We start from the raw sequence: 23,072 nt of genomic DNA, 5'->3' as shown, positions 1-23,072 counted from the left end.
TCCCTTGGTACAAATGATCAACAAATTTCCATCCCACAAAATCCTAGTGAGCACCTCCGATCACAGCATGTCCACATATAGTTCCAACCAAATCAAAGCTTCGAGCTTGCAAGACTCTCAACATCGAACTCTGTAGTACAAAGCAAGAAAGTATCTCGAAGAGCCTAAGACAATCAGCAACGTCCCTAACCAGACTCTCAGACACGAAGCCAAAAACTCACCGACAACCGATGCTCCTCATTAATGCCCTGATAATCCTCCCCAGCAAGCATATCACAGAAGTGTCGAATAGAAGGATAATGCACGATAGAGATCTCGTTCCACCACTCCTCCGCCGGCCTCCCATTCTCACCTCTGGAATCCCGCGCTCCATCCGCGGGCCTGACAACATTCCCAACTAACTTCGCATCGCCGCCCCTCTTGCCAGCAACGGGGATGAACGCCTGTCCGTAGTTGAAGTAACTTTTCTTCCCGTGGGGGTGGTTGAAATGAAGGAGGTTTAACATTGTCACTGGGCCGGTGTGTGTTTTGCATAGTTCGTCCATGAATGCTATGAGGTCTGGTGATAGTTCTAGATTCTGTGAGGTGGATTTTGATTCTTTGGACAGGGCCTTGGAGAGGGAGCCTGTGAGGGGTGGCTGAGGAGTCGATTTAAGGGTTTTGTCCTTTTCTGGGTAGGTTGACAGGAGTTTGGAGGGGATTCCGGCTGTTAATTTGTATTCAGATTTGATTGCGTCTTGGAGGGATGCTGGGATTGGGTTTGTTGATGGAGTTGCTGGGTTTGTTGGTTGCAGTAGAAGTAGAAGGTCCCATTTTGTGTTTGTTAGAGGGTGTTTGTCCAGAATGGTTGGGTGGACTACTGTGTGTCGAGGTCGGGATGCGACTATTATCCTTGCTTCTGGTGACTTGGAGAGCTGCGCGACGAAGGATTCCGGTGTTGTTGGTGGGGCTATGGCGAGGAGGTGGAGAGTGAGGGCTGGCATTTTTGCTCGTGTGATGTATTCTTGAACTTGCAAATTGCGCTTGTAGTTGGTAGTTGACGAAGCTGAGCTGGGTTGAGGTGAGGAGCTCGGGAGGTTTATAAGATATGATTTCATGCGGAGAAAGCTATTAGCCGAGGTCCATTCTTCAGCCAACTACTTGATCTAGTTATTCATGGGCTCGATATACACTTCAAAACAGAGCATTCATTGCATTCTCATTAATATTGGATGTTGTAGGCCCATAGGCCATATCTTTCCAAAAAAGCATAAACCAGATGATACTTCCATATTTCTCTCAAACATCGCATAAAGATCCGAACAGTCTTCAACCCATATATTTCATTTCACGGCATAAAGAGTGACCGAGGGTGATGTTTAGAGCGCGAGAGCGAACAGACCGAGAAGGAGACCTCCGGCCTGGGCAGGGGGTAGAAGGATAGCAGCGGCGTTCGAGGTGGTAGTCGCTGATTCGGTCGCGGTTGAGGTCTTGGTAGAAGTCGTGTGGTGGGTAGTCGTCGATGTGGAGGTATGGGTCTTGGACATCGTACTCGAACTCATGGTTGAGCTGGACTCTATGGAGTAAGTTAGTCCCAGGATAGCAATGTGTCGGTGGAAGTGAAGTTTTATTTTGACAGCTAAAGCTGCCTGCATTACTAACCACGGGTAGTGCTTGAGCGGGCATGGGATGTGGAAGATGGAGTGGAATGAGATGAAGTAGAAGAGTTTGTGCTCGGAATAGATGTCGAGGAAAAATGAGATGCAGAGATTGATGAGGTGGAAGATAATTTGGTGGAAGAAGTAGTTGCTGTCATAGATGATGTTGTTGTAGGTGAAGATGTAGACATGAATGAACTTGTGGAAGAGATGGTAGGTGTAGATGCTGATGAAGAGGCTGGCGAAGACGTAGAAGTCGTAAGCATTGTGGCAACAGACAGTGTTGGTATAGAAGATGCTGTGAAAAAAGGACTAGAAGAATATTGGGAAGTCACGATTGAAAAATATGAGAATGTGGTGTGGATGGATGTCGATGTTTCGGGAAGGGATGAAGAGGACATGGCATAACTTGAAGCAACAGAAAATAGGGTTGATGTAGGAATCTCATCGGAAGAGGCAGAAGACAGTATAGATACAGAAAAGGAAGAGGTCAACCCACTTGGAGTAGAGCTCATCATAGAAGAAGTTGCAGGGGTAGAGACAGCAGTAGAAGATATATTAGACGAAGTAGGGGTAGACGCACTGGTGGGAGAGTAAGTAGTCGAAGAAATAGAAGAAGCAGTTGAGGAAACAGAAGTCGAAGAGGTGATCTCACTTGTCGACGCTGTGGAAGAAAGCATGGAGGTCGACCCAGACGAAGTTTCACTCGCAGTGCTAGATTCCTTACCAGAGCTTGAGCTAGAGAGGGCCCCAGGTGCAGTCAAACCGAATTGCTGAGACTGAGCTAAAATTCCGTTGCTGTCAGAAAGGAAGTTGATCTGATATCCCTTTCTGTTATACATTCAGTGATCAGTTCATAAGAATTGACTTGCCTGGCTTACCCAACGTCTACATCAGTAAAGGACTTGGCTTTGACCGTGTACGAGCCCTTTGAGGAATCGACGTCTTGCGCGACGACTTCGGTTGTTGGGGGATACACATTTTGATTGACCAGCTCGATGCTGAAGGTAGGAGGATCGGTCCTGATCAGATTGCATTTTGGATTAGTTGGGGCTCGTCACAAAGTCCAAAGGTCCGCCACGAAAAGTACTTCTTACAGGACAGATTGCCATTTGATCGTAAGAGGGCGATCGGGATCAATCTTCTCGCCGATTCGGGGCGAGGTAACGACAAGACCTGTGAAATATTATTAGCGTGATACGATCCTTCAAGAAGAAGGGACCATGCCTGCTGCCGTAGTAGCGAGAGCCACCCAAGAAACAAAGTTAACACGCATAGTAAATGACGTGACTGGTCACCAGTAATATGGGAAGAAGAAAAAGGGAGTAAAATTCAATCCGGCAGGGGTCGGCTTAAGATATACTACCGCGAGGTTGGAGGGAAGTAGGAGTCAGGGGTGAGCCATTGACGGGAGTATAGTATCTTATAGCGTCGATGCCAGTGGCCACAAGATGCAATGCTTCCAGGGTCTTCCTCATCTGCATTACCAATCTTTATTTTTGGGCTGACTTCCGTGGTGCCTTGATACTGTGTGCCTCGTACCTCCAAGTCTCTCGGGGTACAAGATGACCAGACAAGGACCACATCTTTGAGTTCCCGTGATGTTTCTCTGCTACGACCTTAAAGCAAAATGAGCCCAAAGAATTCACTGTCAATGCTGTAACTTGAAAGTTCTATTTTGGACTGGGCTTCAACATATCGTTGGTGACTTCACGACGTACAAAATCTGTGATAGCAACCGGCCGCGCGTCATAGTCTCTGTCTGTATTGAAATAAGTTCTACAATCACGCATGAAAAGTGCTCCTGCTCGACAGATTGGTGATTATTGGCCAAGGCACGGGACCCCCAGGATCACCGCTGCAGTTCATTAGGCATTGCTGATTGCCAGGGATATATCAAAACGTCAAGACCGTTTAGGTGTCAGAGCTGCTGCTGACACGATTGGACGGTAGAATCTCTAGTAACTCTAGACAGCATACTGGCTTTTTCATAAGCCTTGGTTTTTGTAGCTGGGATTTACCAAGCTCAAGTATAAAAGTTTGTTACGGGACTGTTTTCAGAACGTCAACTTACAGAAGCCATTCTCATCGCGGTACAGTTTTACAGTTTTGACCAACCTTGGAGTGTGACAGTATTTTCCGAAAGGCCCAAGCACACCGGACACACTGGACTCCAAGGGTGTGATAGCCCTGGAGGTATGACGGTAGGACAACGCCAAGGAAAAGATCCCATTCCCAACCAGAATCCTTGAGACATAGCAACACGGAAATGGGACTACCACAGAAACCATCTTGCCTCTTCAATAGATGTCCCACTCCATACGTAATGTTCTCATTCAGCGAGGATCTGACATAGTCACCTAGAGCGGAATGGAGATATATCCATAGTTTCACAGTGAGAGCTCAGCTTCGGAGAGCCATTCATTGGATCGGATCAAAATAGTTTAGCTGCTGCCGAGGCTGTCCCCCGAGCCACATCCTTGTCATCATTGCCGTATGATAAGGCCCCCGTTTGGAGTTGAGAATATGTTTGTCTATCTGACACTTCCACTATTGTCAAACCCGGCTGCGTTTGGCGTTGGGGATCATTTTTGTCTAGGGTGGATATCTTTACAGCTTCTCTTGAATTCATCTGGAACCAGTTGTCTTCAGTATACTGCGATACTAAGTAAGCCCCCCTTCCAACACAAAGGTGGTGCTAATAGATTAGCGCCATATTAGCATACCGATTTCAATAATTATTCTTCAAGTTGTTCCTTACGCCACAAGTAGCATTAATCACATTAGCTGAGTGATAATTACTCATTTAGCAGCCCCTTGCCAACGGTCATCATCGACCTGAACCCCTAAGTGACAAAATAAGAGGAACCCTATCTCATAGACGAGTATACTATCAACAAGCGACCTCAAGAGCCACCCGCAGTTGAATTCAGAAGGTAACATATCAAAAAAAAAAAAACCGCACTGTCCAACAAAAAGCACATCCGACATAGACTCTAAAGCTAGATTAATCTACATATCCCCCTTCAATTTAATTACAAGCACATACGACCACAGGGTGTGGAGAACAGGGCTTCCCGTCCGCTCAGCCGTACTTAAGCCACACGCCGGTAAGTTAGTAGTTAGGTGGGTGACCACTAGCGAATCCTTACTGTTGTATGTTTTTTGTTTTGTTTTTTGCCTAGCAGTGTTAGTGGTGCCGGCAGCTGCATCCCCTGAAGAAATTCGAACGCCGCGCAAGGCATACAGCGAACTGCCAAGGAGGTGGACTTGTATATTCAAAGGCATTCGCTTAGCACGCATATATGCCCCAAAAAAGGCCCAAGGCAATGGGCTAGATCCCAGAGTAGCCGGACATTAATAGAGGCCATGCCATGCCACGCCATACCAAGACCACTATCGACAGGTAGGTGTTCCCAGAGCTTGGTAAAAGAATAGTACGGGATGGTATATCAGATTGAGAGTCTCAGCACCATGTGAATTTGCAGTGGTTGGTCTGCCAAGTTCGATTTGATGATGACGATGTATAATGCACCTGTTGGAGCCCGTGTGTTTCATGCTGGAACCCCAACTCGCAATTTACGCATGGTCTCTCCGGCGGCAGTCACTGCTTGTGCCACTCACCACCTTTGGCTAGCGTGGCCGAATGGGTGGGGACTGCTGGCCTTGCGGCGGTCCGTCCCGGGTACCTGAACGTCTTGAGGATGTGTTGCTCAAATTAGTTTCTAGCTTCAGTATAGAGTACGGATACTTTTGAGACATTATCGCTTCGTGAAAGACTTTGGCGCTTATTTGGTCATTGGAGCAGCTCAATTGATAGACTAAAACGGCCATAGAGCCAATTGAAACAGGTGTTTGTCTAATTGTTGACAGTGCCAGAGGTGTCAAAGGCCCGAGGCAGAAAGGTGGTGGCTGCCTACCTACCTAGGTAAGTGGGGTGTAATGAGTCGTAACCAATCAACGTCTTGTGGCGTTTTGTGGCGCTCAACCGTAAAAAACCTTAACCTCCTTTCTCCCCTCCATCCCACGTTCTCGCTTCGCCGCGCCACTCCCACGTGACAGCTCCCACGTGACTCAGATCTACATCGTATCTTATCGCGATTATCGCCGGGTACAGCTCATCTCCAACTTGAAGCTATTTCTCCTCTCCCACAATCACGATCCTCTGGTAGTTCGGCCAAGTCCATTTTGCAGCATCTGACTTCAAAATGGCAAACCATGATGAGTTATCCAAGGTATGTCCCACATAAAAATACCAACCCTTTTTTTGCACTGTGGTCTAACTCGATCGTAGGAGCTTGAGAGGCTGTATTGCCCACCTATTGATCCAGCTCTATTCATGGCGATTCTCATGGATTATGATTTGGCAGTGCCTGCTGAGGTTCGATCACTACGCGAAATCCTGAATGCACTGAAGACGTCTGCTCTGGATCAAGAAAACCTACCTTTCGATCCCTCTGGGACGACCAAGACCCACAGCCTCAGTGTCGCAAACCTCCCTGAAAGTTTGAGCTGGCCATCGCTTGAACATCTTGATCTGAATGATGGGGATGAGAACAACGTCAACGAAAATCTCAACGGGTTCGATTCACGTCTTGGATACACATTTATTGGCATGACATCGGATGACAAAATCTACAACTTGATGTGCATGTTCCCAAGTATCCCCCGTCACCATGCTGCTCGCATTCTAAAGGATTGCCACGATGAGCTCAGCCGTGCAATGGATGTTCTCCTGAACCTTGCATTCATTGATGAGACTCAAATTGCCCATGGCTCCACGCAAGAGACTCCGGCAGAGGCTGCTGCCAACCGCCAAACCTTGTTACCTAAATCAATTGATGGTTTCCAAGCCGATGAGAACCAGTCAAAAAAATCGAACAAAAAGAACAAGAAGAAAAATAGTCAGAAACTGCATCGCGACGCACCGTTATCCCGCGGTAGCAACACCCCCTCCGTCAACAAATGGGAGACAGGCAAAAAAGACATCGACTTCATCTCCACGCGGGCCTCCACTCTTGTGCGGGAAAATGTCGCCTCCACCTATCATGGCAATTCGATGTCGCTCTGTGCAACTATTAGAGCGCTTGCAATCGCTTACGCACCAAGGCACATGAAGGAACTTGACGCTGATGATGCTATCATCTCCTATGTCGCGGAGCTCTCTCACAAGTATGCGACCATTCCCGAAACAACTTTGGTCGGCCTGATTCGCATCGCAAACAATGAGCTCAAAGCCGCAGATGAACTGGCCGAGGCCTTAGCTCGGGGGCCTATTCTCAACTCACTGTCAGACATCATTATGTTCACTTCAGCCCCAGTGGACCTTGAGTCAGAGGAGAATGCCGTGACTGAGTCCTCTGAGGGAACGGTTGAATCCTCATCTGACATGGACTACGGGCAGGCTGCCGCAGCGGCAAACGCCCACTTTGCGCAGCGGTCGAACGCCTTGGCGCAGGCATCTCAAGCGGCCCGCCGTGCCCGATCCAATCCCCTATACAACGGGGCGTCCGCATATTATCGGGAAGTTGGAAATGAACAGCGCCAGCTGGCGCTGCGTCACCAAGCTACCGCCTCTGACCGATTGGTAGACCAGCAATCATCCCAATATGACCTGGACCTACACGGAGTAACGGTTCCCAATGCCATCAGAATCTCTCGGGAGCGTGTCAATGCGTGGTGGCAATCCCTGGGTGATCTAAAGCATGTCAGAGGCGGCGGCAAGCATGTGCACGGCGGGTTCAAGATCGTGGTGGGTGTCGGCAACCACAGTCGCGATGGTGCCGCACGTATTGGGCCCGCCGTGTACAGAACCCTGCAGAATGAGGGTTGGAAAGTGGAATGTGATCGTGGCGTGTTGCTGGTGACCGGTTACCGTCGTTGACCCCGTTTCTGTTTTCTTTTTATTGTTATGTTTCAACTGATAAATACCTGCTTATCATTAGTTTGGAGTTAGCACTGTGTCATATTGACTGTTAGATTTGGTGGATATGCTCTGAGATTTGTTGTCAGATTACTGCTGACTTTGTTGTTAGATTTGCTGTTGATGATACCCTTTCAATTCACGGAGTTTATTAAACCGAGTCAGGACGAGTTGAGATAAAAATATTATAAGAAGACAATCAAGGCAATTCCACTGATTGTTGTAGAGAGACCCCTCTAGTTGCTTGGTATCAGTTTAGAGACAGGCATACTAGTAAGGGTATAGAAGCAGAGACGATCTCCTAGGGACTCCCCGCGTGATGACGTAACGGCCCCGGCTCAGCTTCGTCCCCGCTATGATTTCTGGCTTATTTCTTCTCGGATCTACGTTGCTAGCTTCACATACCAAATCATCTCCATGCGATACCAAGTACTACGCCACACCATCTCGCCCCTCAGATACCGATCCCTCCGCATCCCAACTTCATCTAACGCATCCCGGCTTCTGTCCAGCTCAACGCGCAAGTCACCTACCTCGAAAGCTAGCACAGCGCTCAAAGCTGCACCAACAATTCCATTCTTTGGTGCTTTCTTCAGTTCCAATCGTAACACCGAGGAATCTACCCCAACAATGTCACACCCTGACCAGAGAAGCGAGGACCAGTGGAGGGCCGTCCTGAACCCAGGTTTGTACAACACGGCACATATGGGAGACAGACCACACCAAAAGCCACTTTGACTAACGACAAAATCGACAGAGCAATTCCGTATCCTCCGCGAAAAGGGGACCGAGCGTGCCGGCACCGGCGAATATGATTCCCACTACCCAACCAAGGGTGTCTACAATTGCGCCGGTTGTGATGCGCCACTCTACACTGCCGACCACAAGTTCAAGTCTGGCTGTGGCTGGCCTGCTTACTTTGACTCTATTCCCGGCGCTGTGACCCGACACGTGGACAATACTTTTGGTATGAAGAGGACAGAGATTGTCTGCAGCAATTGCGGTGGTCATCTTGGCCATGTCTTCGAGGGTGAAGGCTACAAGAACCCTACTGATGAGCGCCACTGTGTCAACAGTGTTAGTCTGCGCTTCTCCGAGGATGCAGCTCCCAAGGCCAAGGCTTAGAGTTGTGATGTTGATGTTTAAATCCAGTTAGGGTTGCGGGGAGTTAGGCTGCACATCGTGCATAAGAGAGGTGTCATTTGGAGTGGACCAACCATGTGTCGTTTACTGAACTATAACATTAGTCATTTCGTAGAAATTGCCAGTATTCAAATCTCAAATCCCATGTCCACCTCCACTTACTCTATATCAAACTGCGTGGCTGGCATTTTTCCCCCGTCCGTATCGCCACTGCAGCCTTAGGCCGCAACCGTGCCGACCGCCACCTAAGATTATTGGGCCTTGTTGTTTCTCTTCTCTTTCACCCTCATCTAATTCGCGTCATTCAGATCATGTCTCGACGCCCTACTCCCGGCCAAGCCGCCCAAAATTCGCAGACTATCAAGGGTTTGCTGAAACTGGAACACAACAAGATTTGTGCCGACTGTAAACGGAACAAACGTCAGTCCCCGATCCCCTCCGTGAAATTGCGCCCACGCTGGCTTCATCTCGATGTCCATTTTCTTGGCGGTCATTTACTGAGAATTTCTTTGTTTAGATCCGCGATGGGCTTCCTGGAACCTGGGTGTGTTTGTTTGCATTCGGTGCTCCGGCATTCACAGGGGTATGGGAACACACATCAGTCGAGTCAAATCCGTGGATCTCGATGCTTGGACCGATGAACAACTTCAGAGTGTGATCAAATGGGGAAACTCAAGAGCGAACAAGTATGTTGCGATCAATTGGTTATGGCAGACACCGGTTAACATGTTGCAGGTACTGGGAAGCCAAGTTGGCACCGGGCCACGCTCCCTCCGAATCGTAAGTGCATCCCCTCGGACTTTTTGGGTCGCATTGTCCTGACGAATTGCGCCAACAGGAAGATCGAGAACTTTATTCGGACAAAGTACGAGAGCAAGCGATGGGTGATGGAGGGTGGTTTACCGGACCCCTCGACTCTTGATGATGGAGACGACGACGTGGTGAGTGATCGCGTGATGAACGAGAGCGAACATGGGCGCTAATCTAGCAGCCTCTCGCTGTTGTGCAGGAGAAAGCCAAGCTTGAACGTTCCGCTTCGCAACGTGTCGCCGCTCCCAGCCAGCCTCCGGTACACCGTCAACAAGCCTCAATTGACTTGTTCGGTGACGACATCTCTCCTCCTAACCGGCCCAGCACGACCGATCCTACCCCGCGTGCGCCTCCGAGACAGGTACAGCCTGCGCCAGTCAAGACACACAAGCCCAATGATTCACTACTCGGCCTGGACTTCTTCGGGAGCACTCAGCCATCTGCCGGCAGTCGTCCAACTAGCACGGTTTCCACACCCGCTGCGCCTACTGGAATGTCTCGTCCAGATCTTAAACAATCAATCTTGTCTTTGTACGCGAAGCCGCAGCCTGCGCCTGCGCAACATGGACGGACGAACTCGTTCGGTGACATGGCCTCTCCCCCGGCGCCATCCGGCCACTCCAACATGGGTGGTTTGACCGACGCCTTTAGCGGGCTGAGCTTCCCCAATACTACCTCTCCTCCGCCTCCTAGACCAGCTGAAAAGGCTTCGCCATTTGCCAATCTTACATCTTTCGCCAAGTCGACCCCGGCTGCCCCGAAGGTCACATCTCCTTCCGGATCCGCTAGCGGCGACCTTTTCGATAGCCTCGCCTCCCCAACCATGTCCGCCCCGAAGCCACAATCCCGCACGACGTCCATTTCCTCAAACGGACAAGACTGGGGATTCGGTGGATTTGCTTCTCCTCCCCCTGGCGCTAAACCGAACCCTCCCTCGTCATCTCTCTCGAATGACCTGTTCGGGTTTTCTTCGCCTCCTTCCGTACCTGCCTCTACCATGTCACCTCCGAAGCCCACCGCAACTTCTCCACAGCAGGAAATGAAATCTGCTTTTAATATCTCCAGTCCACCTGTGCAGCCCCCTGCGCCTCCGAGAGCGCCAGCCACTACCGCCGCCAATATGATGTCTGGAAGCCTGGATCCCTGGGGTGGTAACGCATGGAGCACAGCTGACCGTGCTCCATCTCCCGCTCCCGCTCCTTCAACCATCGCTTCCACGATGAAGGTTCCTGACACCCTGACCCCTAACGACCTTGGAAACGGATGGGGCGTGCCCTCCTCAGCGGCGAAGCCCGCACCTACCGTGGCAGCTGACGAGGACTTCGGCGGGTGGGCCAGCGCTGCTCCAGTTTCTAATCCTACATCAAGCAACAACGCCCCCAAGCCCGCTGGAGGATTCGGAGGATCAGACGACCTCTTCTCCAACGTTTGGGAGTAGAGAATTATAATCAGTTCTTTGTATTTGGAGGTTATGTGCAGGCAGTATTCAGTTCCAGGATTGCATAGCTGGTGGCATTCGCGTATTGGATATCGCGCAATTGCACATTCCAGCTTCCACCTTTTCACTTGCCTTGAAACTTATCCTCCAGTATAGTATAACCTTTCCAGCATTTTTCTATTTCTGTTACGAGACCTCGACTCTTCATTGATTTTGGGCTGTTACGGATGTACGGAGCGGGCCTCATGCATTGCTCCAAGACTATGTAGTTTATCTCGCTTTGGCATTCATCCTTATCCTTGTTCTTCTATTCACAATCTAGTCTTAATACCCTACCCTAGTATTCCCACGATTACCTAGACGAACTCTTCTGCCCACTTCTACGACCAATGTGACCCTTTTACCATAATTTGAGAAGAAAGTAATGATAAAACTATAGAGTACTCCGTACTCTGCCATTCAGGGGGTATAACACGCGATATAAACACAAACATTAAAAGAACCATAGCCTCCATTTCCAGGTCAAACCAAACAAAACAAAACAAAGAGGATCAAAAAGTAAAAAGAGAGTCATGACAGCCTGATCAGATCAGCTCCTTGGTGCTGGCATCATCAGCCGCAACCTTATCCTCACTCTGCTGTACGCGAGTGGTAACCGTGATGCCCGAAAAGGTCTCCTTCACCGTAGCGCCCCCCTCCGCACCCTTGGTAAAGGCTCCGTAGGACCCCGGCGACTCAGGCAGGTCCTCCAAATCGTAGTCGGGGTCATTTCGGCCACCGACGACAGAGGCCAGCACGGTATTTTGGCCGTGTGTGTTGCCAGTGCCGTTGCCAGTGCCGGCGAGGACGCTGCGGCCGTTGCGCGAGGGCCGCGTCGTGCGGCTTCGGTAACCGTTGCTGCCGGTAGAGAAGATGTGGGGGAGGAAGCGGGTGAGGAAGGCGCGAGTTCCGGGGAGACTGGCGCAGATGATTGCTACGTTGCATTCGACTGCGGACCAGGAAGCGGCGCCGGTGTTGTCGTCTAGTGAGGGTTAGTTAGGGTTAGGGGTGGGGTGGATAGGGTGGTCTGGAGACGCGGAGACGCGGGGACGGCCATCTCGTTGGGAGGAACTTACAGGTTGGGTCTGTGGAATCGGAGATGACGATAAGGGATTTGAGACGGAGAAGACTTGTGATGAGGACGCTAGAGAGGAGTAAGTGTCAGTACACAGACTGGATGAATTGCATCTGGGGGATTTGGGAGAGTGATCGAAACTTACAATATACCCAGGGCGAAAATGCCCATGACGGCAAGTTTCTGTTTCCTTGGTAATTGCAGCGACTTCAGCACTGGCATCGGGTAGATGAGGATCAGGATATCGGTGAGAATGTGGATAGCCGAGTTTGAGAACCACAGAGGTTTCTTGTCGAAGCAGAAACCGGGAACAGTGTCGTCCCAGAATCGAGCGAGGGGGACACAATTGGCCCAGGCCGAAATGATAGTCCAGGTTCCATAAGCACCCAGGAAACCGATGAGGATCAAGCAAGCAAGACGCATACGGGGTGTGGAGAAGACTCGCTTGTACTGGAGAAGAATGGACATCTTTGTGCTGATAAGGCTTGTTTGGTAGATGGGGACAGAGGCCCAAAAGCACTGTTTCTGATTAATTTCTGATGTTTCTCGTTGTTTTGAGAGAATGGGAGACGTTGTGGTGACTTACGATCATTTGGGTTATATAGATATCCCGCGGGATTTTGTTGAAATGCTCGCCCATGCCGTGGTAAACTTCACCAACCATCAATCCAAAGAAGACCCAAGAGAATACGAGAGAGATGAGAATGACATAGTCATCTGCCCCCATCTTCTTGACGAGAAATATCCGAGTGAGGATGCGGATGGCCGTGATGAATGTTGCCAGTACAGTGAAGACGGTGCTCACGGCAAGGGCGCCATGGCCTCGGGGGGTTGACAGCATAGTCATCGTGTCATAAAGCCGTGTTTACGGTAGGAAGGAGTGTGTCGGTGGGCAAAGAGTGTCAGTCAATGTTAGCAGCAAAGTACCAACGAGACGAGGTTTGAAGATCAATAAACGAATGTCGGGGAAGGACCACAGTCAACGGTCCATGCAAAAGAAAAACCCGGAACTACGACGATCGTGGGCATAGCCTGGGGTTTAATAGGAACGAACTGACAGTTCAGGCACCGCAATCGAGAGGAACACGGCAAGAAAAAGCCCCAAGAATCGACTGTTCTACATTGTCCCGATGTGAAGATCTTCATTCAGCCACTGAGGGGCTAAGATCAAGTCCTGGATGGAATGCTCGACTATTAGGCGGGAAAAGGGAGTCATTCGTCCCGTCGAGGTGGGTGCCAGACGCCACCAAACATTAGCGGGCCCCATAGTACGAGCAGTACTGATGGCCACGAGCGCTTTGTATGCTTTGGAAAGCGGCTTGAACAGAGTTTGATAGTACAGTGTGGCAGATTGCGAATGTTATGAGGATGTTCACTGATGGACGATCAGTGGCCAAACCGTTATTCTGGGGCCTATGGGATGAACATTCTCAGGGGGCGTGGAGCTCGGAGGTTTTGGCCAGAGTAGAGCCCTGATCCACACGGGGCCCGTTGGACTGAGGGCCTCAGCTGTCTATATCTGAGTCTTTCCATGGAACCAGCAGATGGTACATCTCGAAAGGGAAGTTGTGCCCCTGATACGAACATACGAATATACGAAGCAGTAAGGTTTAACCTTTCTCCTGTAGGGTTTCTGACAAGCACAAAAGCCTTGTGGGGAAATCTCCATCGCAGAATCAATTGAATCAATCAAAACGATCAGCAGGACGTGCATGAACTCCCACTAAGACAACTCCACTTGACGCTCGTCAAAAATTTTCCCCTTCCATGGTTCAGGGCTGTCAATGTCAATAGTGCCTAAATAACCTAATTACTCGTATTAGCTTCACCTGCCTGAGAATGTGGGATAATAATCCCACTGCACTGGAGGTTCTTGACATGCAAGAGTGTACATGTGTTTAACCGAGCCCTAACTTGAAGCACTTGGCAACGGAGGCGAAACACTCGGAACGCGTGGAACAACAACGATTTTGCGCACAGCCAACAGCTAACTGCCAACTGCCAACTGCCAAAGTAAAGCGTATCGAAATATTCAACCGAAGTAAACCGAAAAAACCCCGCGCGCGGTTCGCCAAGACGTGATGAAATCATCGACTATTGAACTGTAGCCGTGAAGGATTGGAGCCCCCTAAAACTCCCTAAGGATGTGCACTGTATTGTGCACTGTTCCATGATTCGGTCAATGCACAGTTCCTTATCCTCAAAGATCGTCGTGAATTCTTGATTTTGCTCGGGGGAAATACCCCCAATAGAGACGAGGAGGTCGATCCCCCCCACGGAGATGTCAACTTCCTCTTCTCCGCTATCGCCGTTCTAGTCTTCTCTCTCGGTCTGAGTTGGAATGATGAATGGGTTCAGATGGGTTGGTTCTGCTCTTGATCTGTTGCCTGGGACCTGGGAAGCGCTGCCTTTCATTTGTAGAGCAGGTTCTTTTTTGGGAACTCACTCTTTCCGATGGAGGTGTGTGTTTTCTGATCTCAGATTCCATCTCAAGGACCCCAATCACGGATATATGTATACTGTACCGTCGCTGCCTATGTGGACTGCGTTATACATGCAGAGAACGACAGAACTGGAGCACATTGACAAATCGAACCTTAGAAGCCCAACCTTGATCGATGCACTCAGGGGGAATAACGCCTTAATAGTGGCCAACTAGTGGCCTGTGTGTAATTATGGAATTGTGGTCTAAATGATTGTCACTGGGTCCAGATCGCATCCGCCCCGTCACACTAGCTAGATAACCCTACAAATGTATTCCATGGATTATTTGATCTTGCAAAGGAGAGTAGGGTTATAGATCCTTCAATGGGTATATTTTGCGAGTGAAAATAGTGGATCAGCTTACCATTTCGCCAAAAGGATGTATTGACCCGCTTCGATGCATAGTAATTCTGCCAATATTGTGATTCCAAATGCCCCCAATTATCAGACTGATTGCTTTGCATGCATATAGCTTTGTTTAGGATTTCAATTTGTTTGAGATTAGAGAACATATCGGGGTTTGCCCGAGAGCGACGTGTAAGTTGATACCAAAGTGAAGTTGAGGATATGCATGATCCCAAGGATATGGCGCCTGCAGGGCAGGGGCTCATCCCTGCAGTAAATGCAGTGAATGCAGTCAAAATACAACACTTGTACATATAAATGAGCCTACCGCGATGCAGCAGCGAAGATCATCCGAGCCAGAAACTGCTGACTGGCCGATGATTGGTCATCCTGGTGGAGATCTCCAACCTGGGGGCCAGAACCTCAACTGTTCCTCGCACAGTCCTGTTCAATGTCCACTTGATCTGCGAGAAAATCCACCGTCACAGTGGAATACAACTGTCCTTCAGCTTCAGTATGAGCTACACCGTAGGCCAGGTCAGCATTGAGAAAGCTTCAGCCTCGCGCTCCTCCGCCCCGCGGGTGCGACTCACCTGCGAGGCCTGTCGTCAACGCAAGGTGCGATGTGACAAATTGAGCCCCTGTACCAGTTGTCAACGTCTCGGTCTTGTCTGTGTTCCCGTTGAGCGGGCACGGCTGCCAAGAGGACGGACGCGAAAGCCCGCTGAGCGGGTCGGGGGCTCGGACAAGGAATTGTCTGAGCGGGTCGCGAAACTTGAAGCCCTCTTGAGACAAGTTGCGACTGAACGGGATGGGAATGCAAATTCGGCAGCTTCTGAGGCCTCACATCCTTCGACGGTGGCCAGGAACGTTGATCCCGATGGGGCCCAGCACAGTGAAATTCACAGTCCGAATATCCCACAGCGACCTCGTCCTTCAACTACTTATATGGGAATCTCTTTCTGGGAAGATATTATACAGCAGGTTAGTTTATCAGGCGGACTTCTTACATTTTTGGTCCCAGAAACCGCTAACCCGATGGCCAGGCACACGAATTGCGCACTGTGCTGGATGACCGGCTAGAACATGATCATAGCGATATTAAAGATTCGACTGGCTTTGGATTGTCTCTTGTGAGCTCTGAGAGTCCAGAGGGGTCGACACACTCATCTCACTCTAACAAAGGGGTCATCTTGCAACCTCACATCCGACAGAGGCTGTGCGACATTTATTTACAGAATGTGGACCCTGTGTTCAAAGTGATACACAGACCTTCCCTACGAGACTTTTTAAGAGACGACAAGCCATATCTAGACTATGAGCCAGATCATCAAGCGCCGGCTACTCTTGCGTCTGCAGTCTATCTTGCTGCCGTGTGTACCATTGATGATGTGGAATGTCAGGCGTTGTTCCATGCCGAGAAACGAACAGTGATTGCAGAATTTCAGAAAGAAACTGAAGGGGCGTTAGCAAGGGCAGACTTTGTCACGACGAATGACCTGGCTGTTTTGCAAGCATATGTCATCTCGCTGGTGAGTACACTCTCATTCACCATGCCTGAGTCCAAGATGAGGACCAGCCTAACGTGTATCTAGCTCGCCGCACGATCTCAAGATCAAAGTCGAAGAGTATGGACTATGCTAAGTATGGCACTACGAGTAGCCCAAGCACTATCCCTTCATCTTGTCGAGCCACCCTTCTACGTCACCCCTTTTGAACAAGAAATGCGGAATCGTCTATGGCTAGGAATCGGCATCCTCGATATAGCCGCCTCCCTAGACCGAGCATCCGAGCCAATGATGCAAGCAATCTGGATCGACTCTCACCCACCCTCAAACATCAACGATGAAGACATCTGGTTCGGCATGCCGGGACCCATCCCACAGCACCCACCAGGCACATTTACAGATATGACACACTCCCTAGTGATAGCATCCTCCTCATCAGTCACCAGGTCACTCGCCTTCGCAGATTTCATTGAACCAAAAGCCGTGGAACTAATGGGCCAACGCCAACAAGCAGTCCACGGCTACCAACAAACAGTCGCAGGCCTCCTGAGCGGCTGCAGGCCCGACCAGTCTGACGTCCAATGGTACGCACAGAAACTAGCCGGCTTGATGAGCAGCTGGCTGCAACTAGCCTGTCTACGACCTCTCTATAAAAGCAAAACCTTCACACCACCCAAGATCCACGGCGACGCCCTCCTCAAACTAGCAGCCGAAAACCTCCAAATTTCCCAAGAAGCATACAACTATCCAGGCGCTGCAAGATGGCGCTGGTTTGGGTGTATGTGGGTCCCGTGGCACGCACTAGCAGTCGCAATCGCCGAGCTATGCGTCTGCAAAGACCCATCAATCATGTCCCAATACTGGTCCGTCGTCGACGAAGTCTACCAACGATCCCGACTCGTCATCGCCGATTCGCAGCAAGGCATGCTCTGGAAACCAATGGAGAGACTCATGGCCCAAGCCCAAACACGACGGAAAGAGCTTCAAGAGCAAGAGTCCGCCAGTCAGGCAATGTCACGCTTCTCTTTCAATGAGCTCGCTGCCGGGTTCATGCCCCAGCAATCGCAATCAATACCTCATTCTGCACCGCCACCGAACATGATCAATATGGGCGCGCCTATAGCCCCACAAAACGGGTTGCATATGGCTTCGCAACAGGCACCGTTTGGGAATTTACCTTGGCCAAATGTCTGGGAAGCGATGGATTTCAATGATACAACTTTCGTCCCGCCGAATGACAATGCCTGGCTGAGCTATGAGAATTTCATTGAGAATGTCTACGAGAGCGCTGATTCTATATTTTTACCTCGATGAGTAATGTGGTGTGCTGCGTTCGAACCTTGGGGATATGCAGCAATTGACCTGTCTATATAACCATATTCCACATAACATACATTTATACACCAGCTTTCGGGCTGTGTGATACAGGTTTCCTGATTTTACTTGTCTAGTATCAGACAGAAACCGCAGCAGCGAGAGTTTTGTCTGACTAACTATAAGTTAGGTAATATTTGTTGATGTCATCGTAGATAAGAAGCATCACAAGTGATGCGTAAAGAAATAATGGCGCCAAGGGCACAAAGGTTTTTCCCAAATTACTGCAGTACTTTGTCATCAGTTTTGCGTAAGTTGAGTGTGATAGTAGCGGTGAATCTGGGTAAATTAGGATCTAGATTCGATTCTATATCTCCCATTTGCGCCATCCTGGATTATATCGAAAACTACGCACGCGTTTGCCTATTCCAATAGATTTGAGGACATTGAATATCGAGCGAATGAGAACACTGAAGATCCTGTCGGACAAATAAAATTTACCTAGTGATTTAGTGCTCAGGCATATCATTCTATGTCAGGGACAAAAGGTCCGATATGACATGTCTCTTATTACCTCGCTTATCCCCTCATAATGGCTTTGTCTTGAGATTTTCGCTGGGAGAGTGATGTTGTTTTCACTCGAGCAAGACAGCATACCGCATTCTGTTCTACAATCTGTTGTTGCTTTATGATTGACACCCGTATACATATTCTATTTGACCGGAACAAGCCTTCTTGCCTGTACACTTCTTATATTCATTCAGCGGGCATGGTTTAGCCCCCTATCTGATGCCGCTGGCCCACAACTCACCGCTGTTTCTGGCCTAAGGCTCATGTGGCAGGGTGTTGTCTGCAATGCAGCTGCAACTCAACTTCTTATAAGTTACACTGAGAAAACAGTGTGAAGCTGGCTTACTGGAGAATGAGGATCATGCCAGCTAACTAATCTTACTAGAATCGGATATCATCCGGATCTTGTCCAGGGATTCAGCAAGTACAACTTATTCATCAGTGACTAGCAATTGAGTTCTGACAGCATGGAGTCTCCTACCTTGAAATCTAGACTGTTCTCGCTGTCCTTTTCGGTCGATTTGATATGGAATTGGCATTTCCTAGCACGGAAGAAGGTTTGGTTTGGTCCGATCACAGTGTTACGGTATTCAAGTCTCCCGTTAAGTGAGAATCAGAGCGAATCATTGGGGTAAGTGAGGCTGGGCTTTGCAGCTTGACAAAAATATGCGGTTAATGATAACGTGTATACTCTTGAACTGTATACCAAGGCTCGCATCCCTAAACACTTTCCCGAACAAAGACATGCCCACTATCAAGTAGGACCCAGAAGGAGACATACAAAGCAACACGCCTCAACATCATCGCCAGTCTCACGCATCAAGTCTACCCCCTCTGAGTAATAGCAACCCCAACCCGGAAGTGTTTCAAGAAACGTCCCCAAACAGCCTCCTCCTCAGCCTCACCAACAGCAACGGGCCACAAAACCCGCCCGGCACCGTCCTCAAACCCAATCGGACATCCATCTGCAGGCTGGCATTCCGGCGCAGCACTCATATACCCCGGATCAACCGAATTCATAGCCACCCGACGTCCCTTCCATGCCGCCTGTGCCTCTGTCTCTGTGATCATGTTGATGGCTGCTTTGGACATGTTTGTGTGAACGTGGTGTCCGGCTTTGCTTCGTGACGCGGGTGTATCTTCCAAGATGCCTTCGCGGGATGAGACATTCACTATGTATCCCGCTGGTGTGGGCGGAGAGCAGGTGGATGCGCCGGCGGGCGGGTTCCCCATTACTGGGAGGAGTTCGCGACAGAGAATAAGAGGCACGAAGGCGTTGACAGAGTGGGCGCTTATCAGATCGGCGTAGGGGATTTCGTTGAGAGACTGGACCCAGGATGACCTTGATGGCTCATCTTCATTGTTTGTTGTTCTGAGGCCTTTGGTGGCTACTTGATTTGTGAGCTGCGGGTTGGTAGCATTTTCAATCTGATCTGGTGGATTGCTGCTTGTTATACGTGGAATCCAGGTTGCTTGCTGTCCGCCTCTGACTCGGGGCGTATAACTGTCTTTCTCGGATCCTGCCATCAGGGCTTGGAGCTGTGGGGTGTCTTTGCAGAGAGTCTCTTCTCTGGAAATTGCTTTTACTTCTGCTTTGATTGGATCGGTGAGGGTTTGTGCTGCGTTGTTTATCAGGATGTCTAGGGATTGCGGGGGATCAGATGGAGCCTCGTCATCCCAGACGTGGAGTAATTGTTTGACAATATGCACTAGTCGGAAAGCATCATTTGCGGTTCTGAAATCAGCGCCGACGACTTTCAGTTTTTTCTCCCATTGAGAAAAATCTGCTTCAGTGGAATAACGGGTTGCTGCATCGGCGGGATACCGAGAGGATACGATGACTTTGGCGCCGCAATGGAGGAGTCTCAATGCAGTGGCGTAGCCCAGGTTTATTCTCCCACCAGTAACGAGGGCAATTTTACCAGTGAGATTGAGCTTATGTGGTAACGAGAGATTTGAGGAGCTGATATTGAACATGCCGCATTGGCGACATAGCGACGGGTATAAGTCGTGAGAATCAGTCGGCGTGAAACGGTATCGACAGATATAGCATCGTTTCTTCATACCCGAGTCCTTCGGTGCGTCATGTCTTTGGAATCTCTCATGTTGTCTGTATCGAGTATTATTGTCCATGGAAAGTTGGCCTTGTAAGGCAACAAGAACCCCTGGCAGAGGCTCTGTTGGAGCCACCACTTGGTGTTTCTGAAGATAGTCCAGCACTTTGAGAGTTGTTTCCAACTGGTCTGATGTTGGAACATGCATCCTATCTATGGATGTATGTTTCTCAGTCTCGGGTCGGCCCATCACTTCCAACTGGCCCAGGTAAGCCTTGATGCCTTCGATAATGCTGTTGCATTGGAACCAGTACAATGTTTTGTTGGAAGAACAGTGTGGCGATAGATGCTTGGCTACTCTGTCAAACAGAGTTTCTGAAGCAGAAGATAGTTGAATTGCCAGGTTGCTTGGTACCTTTTTGTCTCGGCATGCTTGTTGATCTTGTCGCAGACGCTGTGCGATTGTCTTTGCATCTAACAGATGCAATTCCTCGACGTTTGTCTCCATCATTGAGAATATTGAAGAAAAATGCGACTGAACAAGACAGTAAAGTTTAAAGGAGAGCCTTGCGATAGCGTGGCAGAAATTCTCGAGGTTGTCTCATGTTTTGGCCCCCACTGAGTCATTGAGGCGCAAATCACTTGGTTCTGCGAAACGAATTCTTGACACTCTTGACTTGTTTTCTGCCCTTTTCTTCATTTGCACATATTCTTGACCAAGTGTGTAAGATGAGTGAGGAAAAAATATCGATCCTTCCTCCAATCTATCTTCTCAGATGGGCACCGACCAGTTTGGCCGACAGGATCATCGACGACCTGCGAGTATGGGACGTCCTCAGGTTGATATGTCACGACGAGCCCAAAATCAACGCCCATATTATGTCTCATCCAGTCTGCAGCAACATGTTTGGTGCCGACAAAGAGAGTCTGATCAAGTGGAAATTTGCTGCCGACTTCTACAAAGAGATATTTACAGTAGCGAAAAAGCCAATGGTCGCACCAACCAATATTGGAAAAAACCTCCTGGGCTTAAATATTCACTTTGTCCAGCCGGAAGACTACTCAGAGATTTGGGATTATACCCGAGATCGCATTCATGATGAAATCGCTCTTCATTGGCGCAAGGCAGACTTGACCCGGTTCGGTGCTGAAGATCATTCCTCTTTGCATACGGATCAACCTCGGTCACTGAAGGCTTACCAGTCTTTTGAAGAGTTGAAGAATTGTTGGGAGGATATCCAGAAAGCAAAAGCCAAGTCATTCCATTTGAGATCCGAGGAGCTCTATTGGACTGCCGATATGTTGGAAGCGAATTCGGATATACTGAAACGTACTCTGGACCCGGAACAAGCACACCGACCGAATACCGCCCATATCTTGTCGAGGATGCGGCAGAGTGCAGATAAAATCCTGCGAACTCCGGCCTCGAAGTTCGCGGCTACTGAACATTTCCGATATGACTTCCTTGGGATCATTCCATTTGACTCGGCCTTGGACGAACTGTTGGGTATGATGCAAAAGCATGGTTTGATGGAAGGCGATGGCAGCATAGCGAATGACACGGCGATTTCGACCGGTGCAGCTTCGCATCCATCTTCCGTTATCAATTCAGTTCAAAGTGTCATTGATGGAATGCCGAAGGTTTATATCTTGCCCATAGGTTGGCCCGAAGTGCGATCCGATCCCGAGCATCTGAATGCAGCTCTCAAAGATGGTGATCTTCTTCGAACGGCAAATACTCCATGGTCTGACCAATTTCCTGGAGATGGCGCGGTTTCTTTCCATGGACCTCATTTCACAACGCCCAAGTATGGTACTCATCGCAGCTTCTGGCGGCCTAAATCTCTTCTTTTGGATCCTCATCCTAATACGGAAAAAGCATGGCTTGTGGCTTTCGTCGAGGTTTATCGGTACCTGCAGAATCTAGATAGTTAGACAGTTGAAATCTGAGCATTCCATTTTCTGTCAGCCTATGACTGGGATTAATCGATTGTAAATAGTGAGACACGAAATATTGCTTACGATTGAAGTGTGCTCGTGATCATCTGCCGATTCTTCCGCGTAGCTATTAATTCGGTGTATTTTTGCGTCGAAGGACCTCTGTAGAAGAAGGATAAAGAGTCGCAGGGCCAAGACTCCAGATGCCAGGTGTCTTGGAGGTACTCGTCTCCAATTCTATGTCCTCCGCATTTCGACTTTCCGAAAGAATCTTGGATATAGGGGGTAAGGTGGTCTCTTCTTCATGGAGCCGCTGATAGGTGCACCCCCTTCCACGATGGATACACTCCGAACAAGGCCGCTCTCCAGTGCAAGCTTTCCTTAGACGAGCACAACTATCACAAGCCCGCTTGTGCTTCCCGCCTCGATCAGGCTTTGGAATGGCCTGACCACTGCCTACGCGATCCTGGCAAGATTTCCAATGTCTGCGCAGGACATCCCTGGATAGATATGTTGGTCAGTCATCATACCTCTGACGTTATGTGCTTCGAAGACATGTACACACCCTCGGCCGAACGCAGAGCCGCAGAAAGAACAGACGTGCTTCTTGGCTGTGTGATCTGGAACCAATCATTACTTTGCAACCAGTGCGAGGTTAGGACCTACGAGTCAATACATGGCGCTTCATATGATCCATCCGTCGGAACTCTGACTGGCATTTGTCACATTGCCAGCTCTTGGCCGGTGAACGGCGGGTATGATGGTCCATGGAGGGCTCGGTTTCAAGAGCCGAT

General features: G+C 49.4%; 9 protein-coding genes across 9 annotated transcripts; 5 read left to right on the top strand and 4 right to left on the bottom strand.

The window, feature by feature from the left end:
- Positions 1-92: 92 nt before the first annotated feature.
- On the bottom strand, positions 93-983 carry N7511_001415 (uncharacterized protein; the record flags this gene model as incomplete). Its single annotated transcript, XM_057123840.1, has 2 exons — positions 93-164; positions 222-983. The coding sequence occupies 2 exons, from the start codon at positions 981-983 to the stop codon at positions 93-95; spliced, it is 834 nt and encodes a 277-aa protein (XP_056989573.1).
- A 375-nt stretch (positions 984-1,358) lies between these two features.
- N7511_001414 (GPI anchored serine-threonine rich family protein) lies at positions 1,359-3,928 on the bottom strand (the record flags this gene model as incomplete). The annotated part of the gene is made up of 5 exons (XM_057123839.1): positions 1,359-1,949; positions 2,114-2,468; positions 2,519-2,659; positions 2,735-2,813; positions 3,712-3,928. The coding sequence occupies 5 exons, from the start codon at positions 3,926-3,928 to the stop codon at positions 1,359-1,361; spliced, it is 1,383 nt and encodes a 460-aa protein (XP_056989572.1).
- A 1,917-nt stretch (positions 3,929-5,845) lies between these two features.
- On the top strand, positions 5,846-7,521 carry N7511_001413 (uncharacterized protein; the record flags this gene model as incomplete). Its single annotated transcript, XM_057123838.1, has 2 exons — positions 5,846-5,872; positions 5,932-7,521. 2 exons carry the CDS (start codon positions 5,846-5,848, stop codon positions 7,519-7,521), a joined length of 1,617 nt encoding a protein of 538 aa, XP_056989571.1.
- A 456-nt stretch (positions 7,522-7,977) lies between these two features.
- Positions 7,978-8,685, top strand: N7511_001412 (peptide-methionine (R)-S-oxide reductase; the record flags this gene model as incomplete). Its single annotated transcript, XM_057123837.1, has 2 exons — positions 7,978-8,245; positions 8,318-8,685. 2 exons carry the CDS (start codon positions 7,978-7,980, stop codon positions 8,683-8,685), a joined length of 636 nt encoding a protein of 211 aa, XP_056989570.1.
- Positions 8,686-9,014: 329 nt separating this feature from the next.
- N7511_001411 (uncharacterized protein) lies at positions 9,015-10,951 on the top strand (the record flags this gene model as incomplete). The annotated part of the gene is made up of 5 exons (XM_057123836.1): positions 9,015-9,123; positions 9,221-9,389; positions 9,439-9,483; positions 9,542-9,644; positions 9,695-10,951. 5 exons carry the CDS (start codon positions 9,015-9,017, stop codon positions 10,949-10,951), a joined length of 1,683 nt encoding a protein of 560 aa, XP_056989569.1.
- Positions 10,952-11,535: 584 nt separating this feature from the next.
- N7511_001410 (putative integral membrane protein) lies at positions 11,536-12,912 on the bottom strand (the record flags this gene model as incomplete). Its single annotated transcript, XM_057123835.1, has 4 exons — positions 11,536-11,972; positions 12,067-12,134; positions 12,211-12,584; positions 12,652-12,912. The coding sequence occupies 4 exons, from the start codon at positions 12,910-12,912 to the stop codon at positions 11,536-11,538; spliced, it is 1,140 nt and encodes a 379-aa protein (XP_056989568.1).
- A 2,498-nt stretch (positions 12,913-15,410) lies between these two features.
- N7511_001409 (putative C6 transcription factor) lies at positions 15,411-17,716 on the top strand (the record flags this gene model as incomplete). Its single annotated transcript, XM_057123834.1, has 3 exons — positions 15,411-15,878; positions 15,941-16,426; positions 16,490-17,716. The coding sequence occupies 3 exons, from the start codon at positions 15,411-15,413 to the stop codon at positions 17,714-17,716; spliced, it is 2,181 nt and encodes a 726-aa protein (XP_056989567.1).
- Positions 17,717-19,111: 1,395 nt separating this feature from the next.
- Positions 19,112-20,851, bottom strand: N7511_001408 (uncharacterized protein; the record flags this gene model as incomplete). The annotated part of the gene is made up of 1 exon (XM_057123833.1): positions 19,112-20,851. The coding sequence occupies one exon, from the start codon at positions 20,849-20,851 to the stop codon at positions 19,112-19,114; it is 1,740 nt and encodes a 579-aa protein (XP_056989566.1).
- A 218-nt stretch (positions 20,852-21,069) lies between these two features.
- Positions 21,070-22,275, top strand: N7511_001407 (uncharacterized protein; the record flags this gene model as incomplete). The annotated part of the gene is made up of 1 exon (XM_057123832.1): positions 21,070-22,275. One exon carries the CDS (start codon positions 21,070-21,072, stop codon positions 22,273-22,275), a length of 1,206 nt encoding a protein of 401 aa, XP_056989565.1.
- Positions 22,276-23,072: the final 797 nt, after the last annotated feature.

This window comes from Penicillium nucicola, assembly GCF_028828085.1.
Source record: "Penicillium nucicola strain IBT 29836 chromosome Unknown utg000001l, whole genome shotgun sequence".
In the NCBI taxonomy this organism is placed as follows: domain Eukaryota; kingdom Fungi; phylum Ascomycota; class Eurotiomycetes; order Eurotiales; family Aspergillaceae; genus Penicillium; species Penicillium nucicola.
The sequence above is the reverse complement of the archived record's forward strand: the minus strand, read 5'-3'. Positions and strand labels throughout refer to the sequence as shown.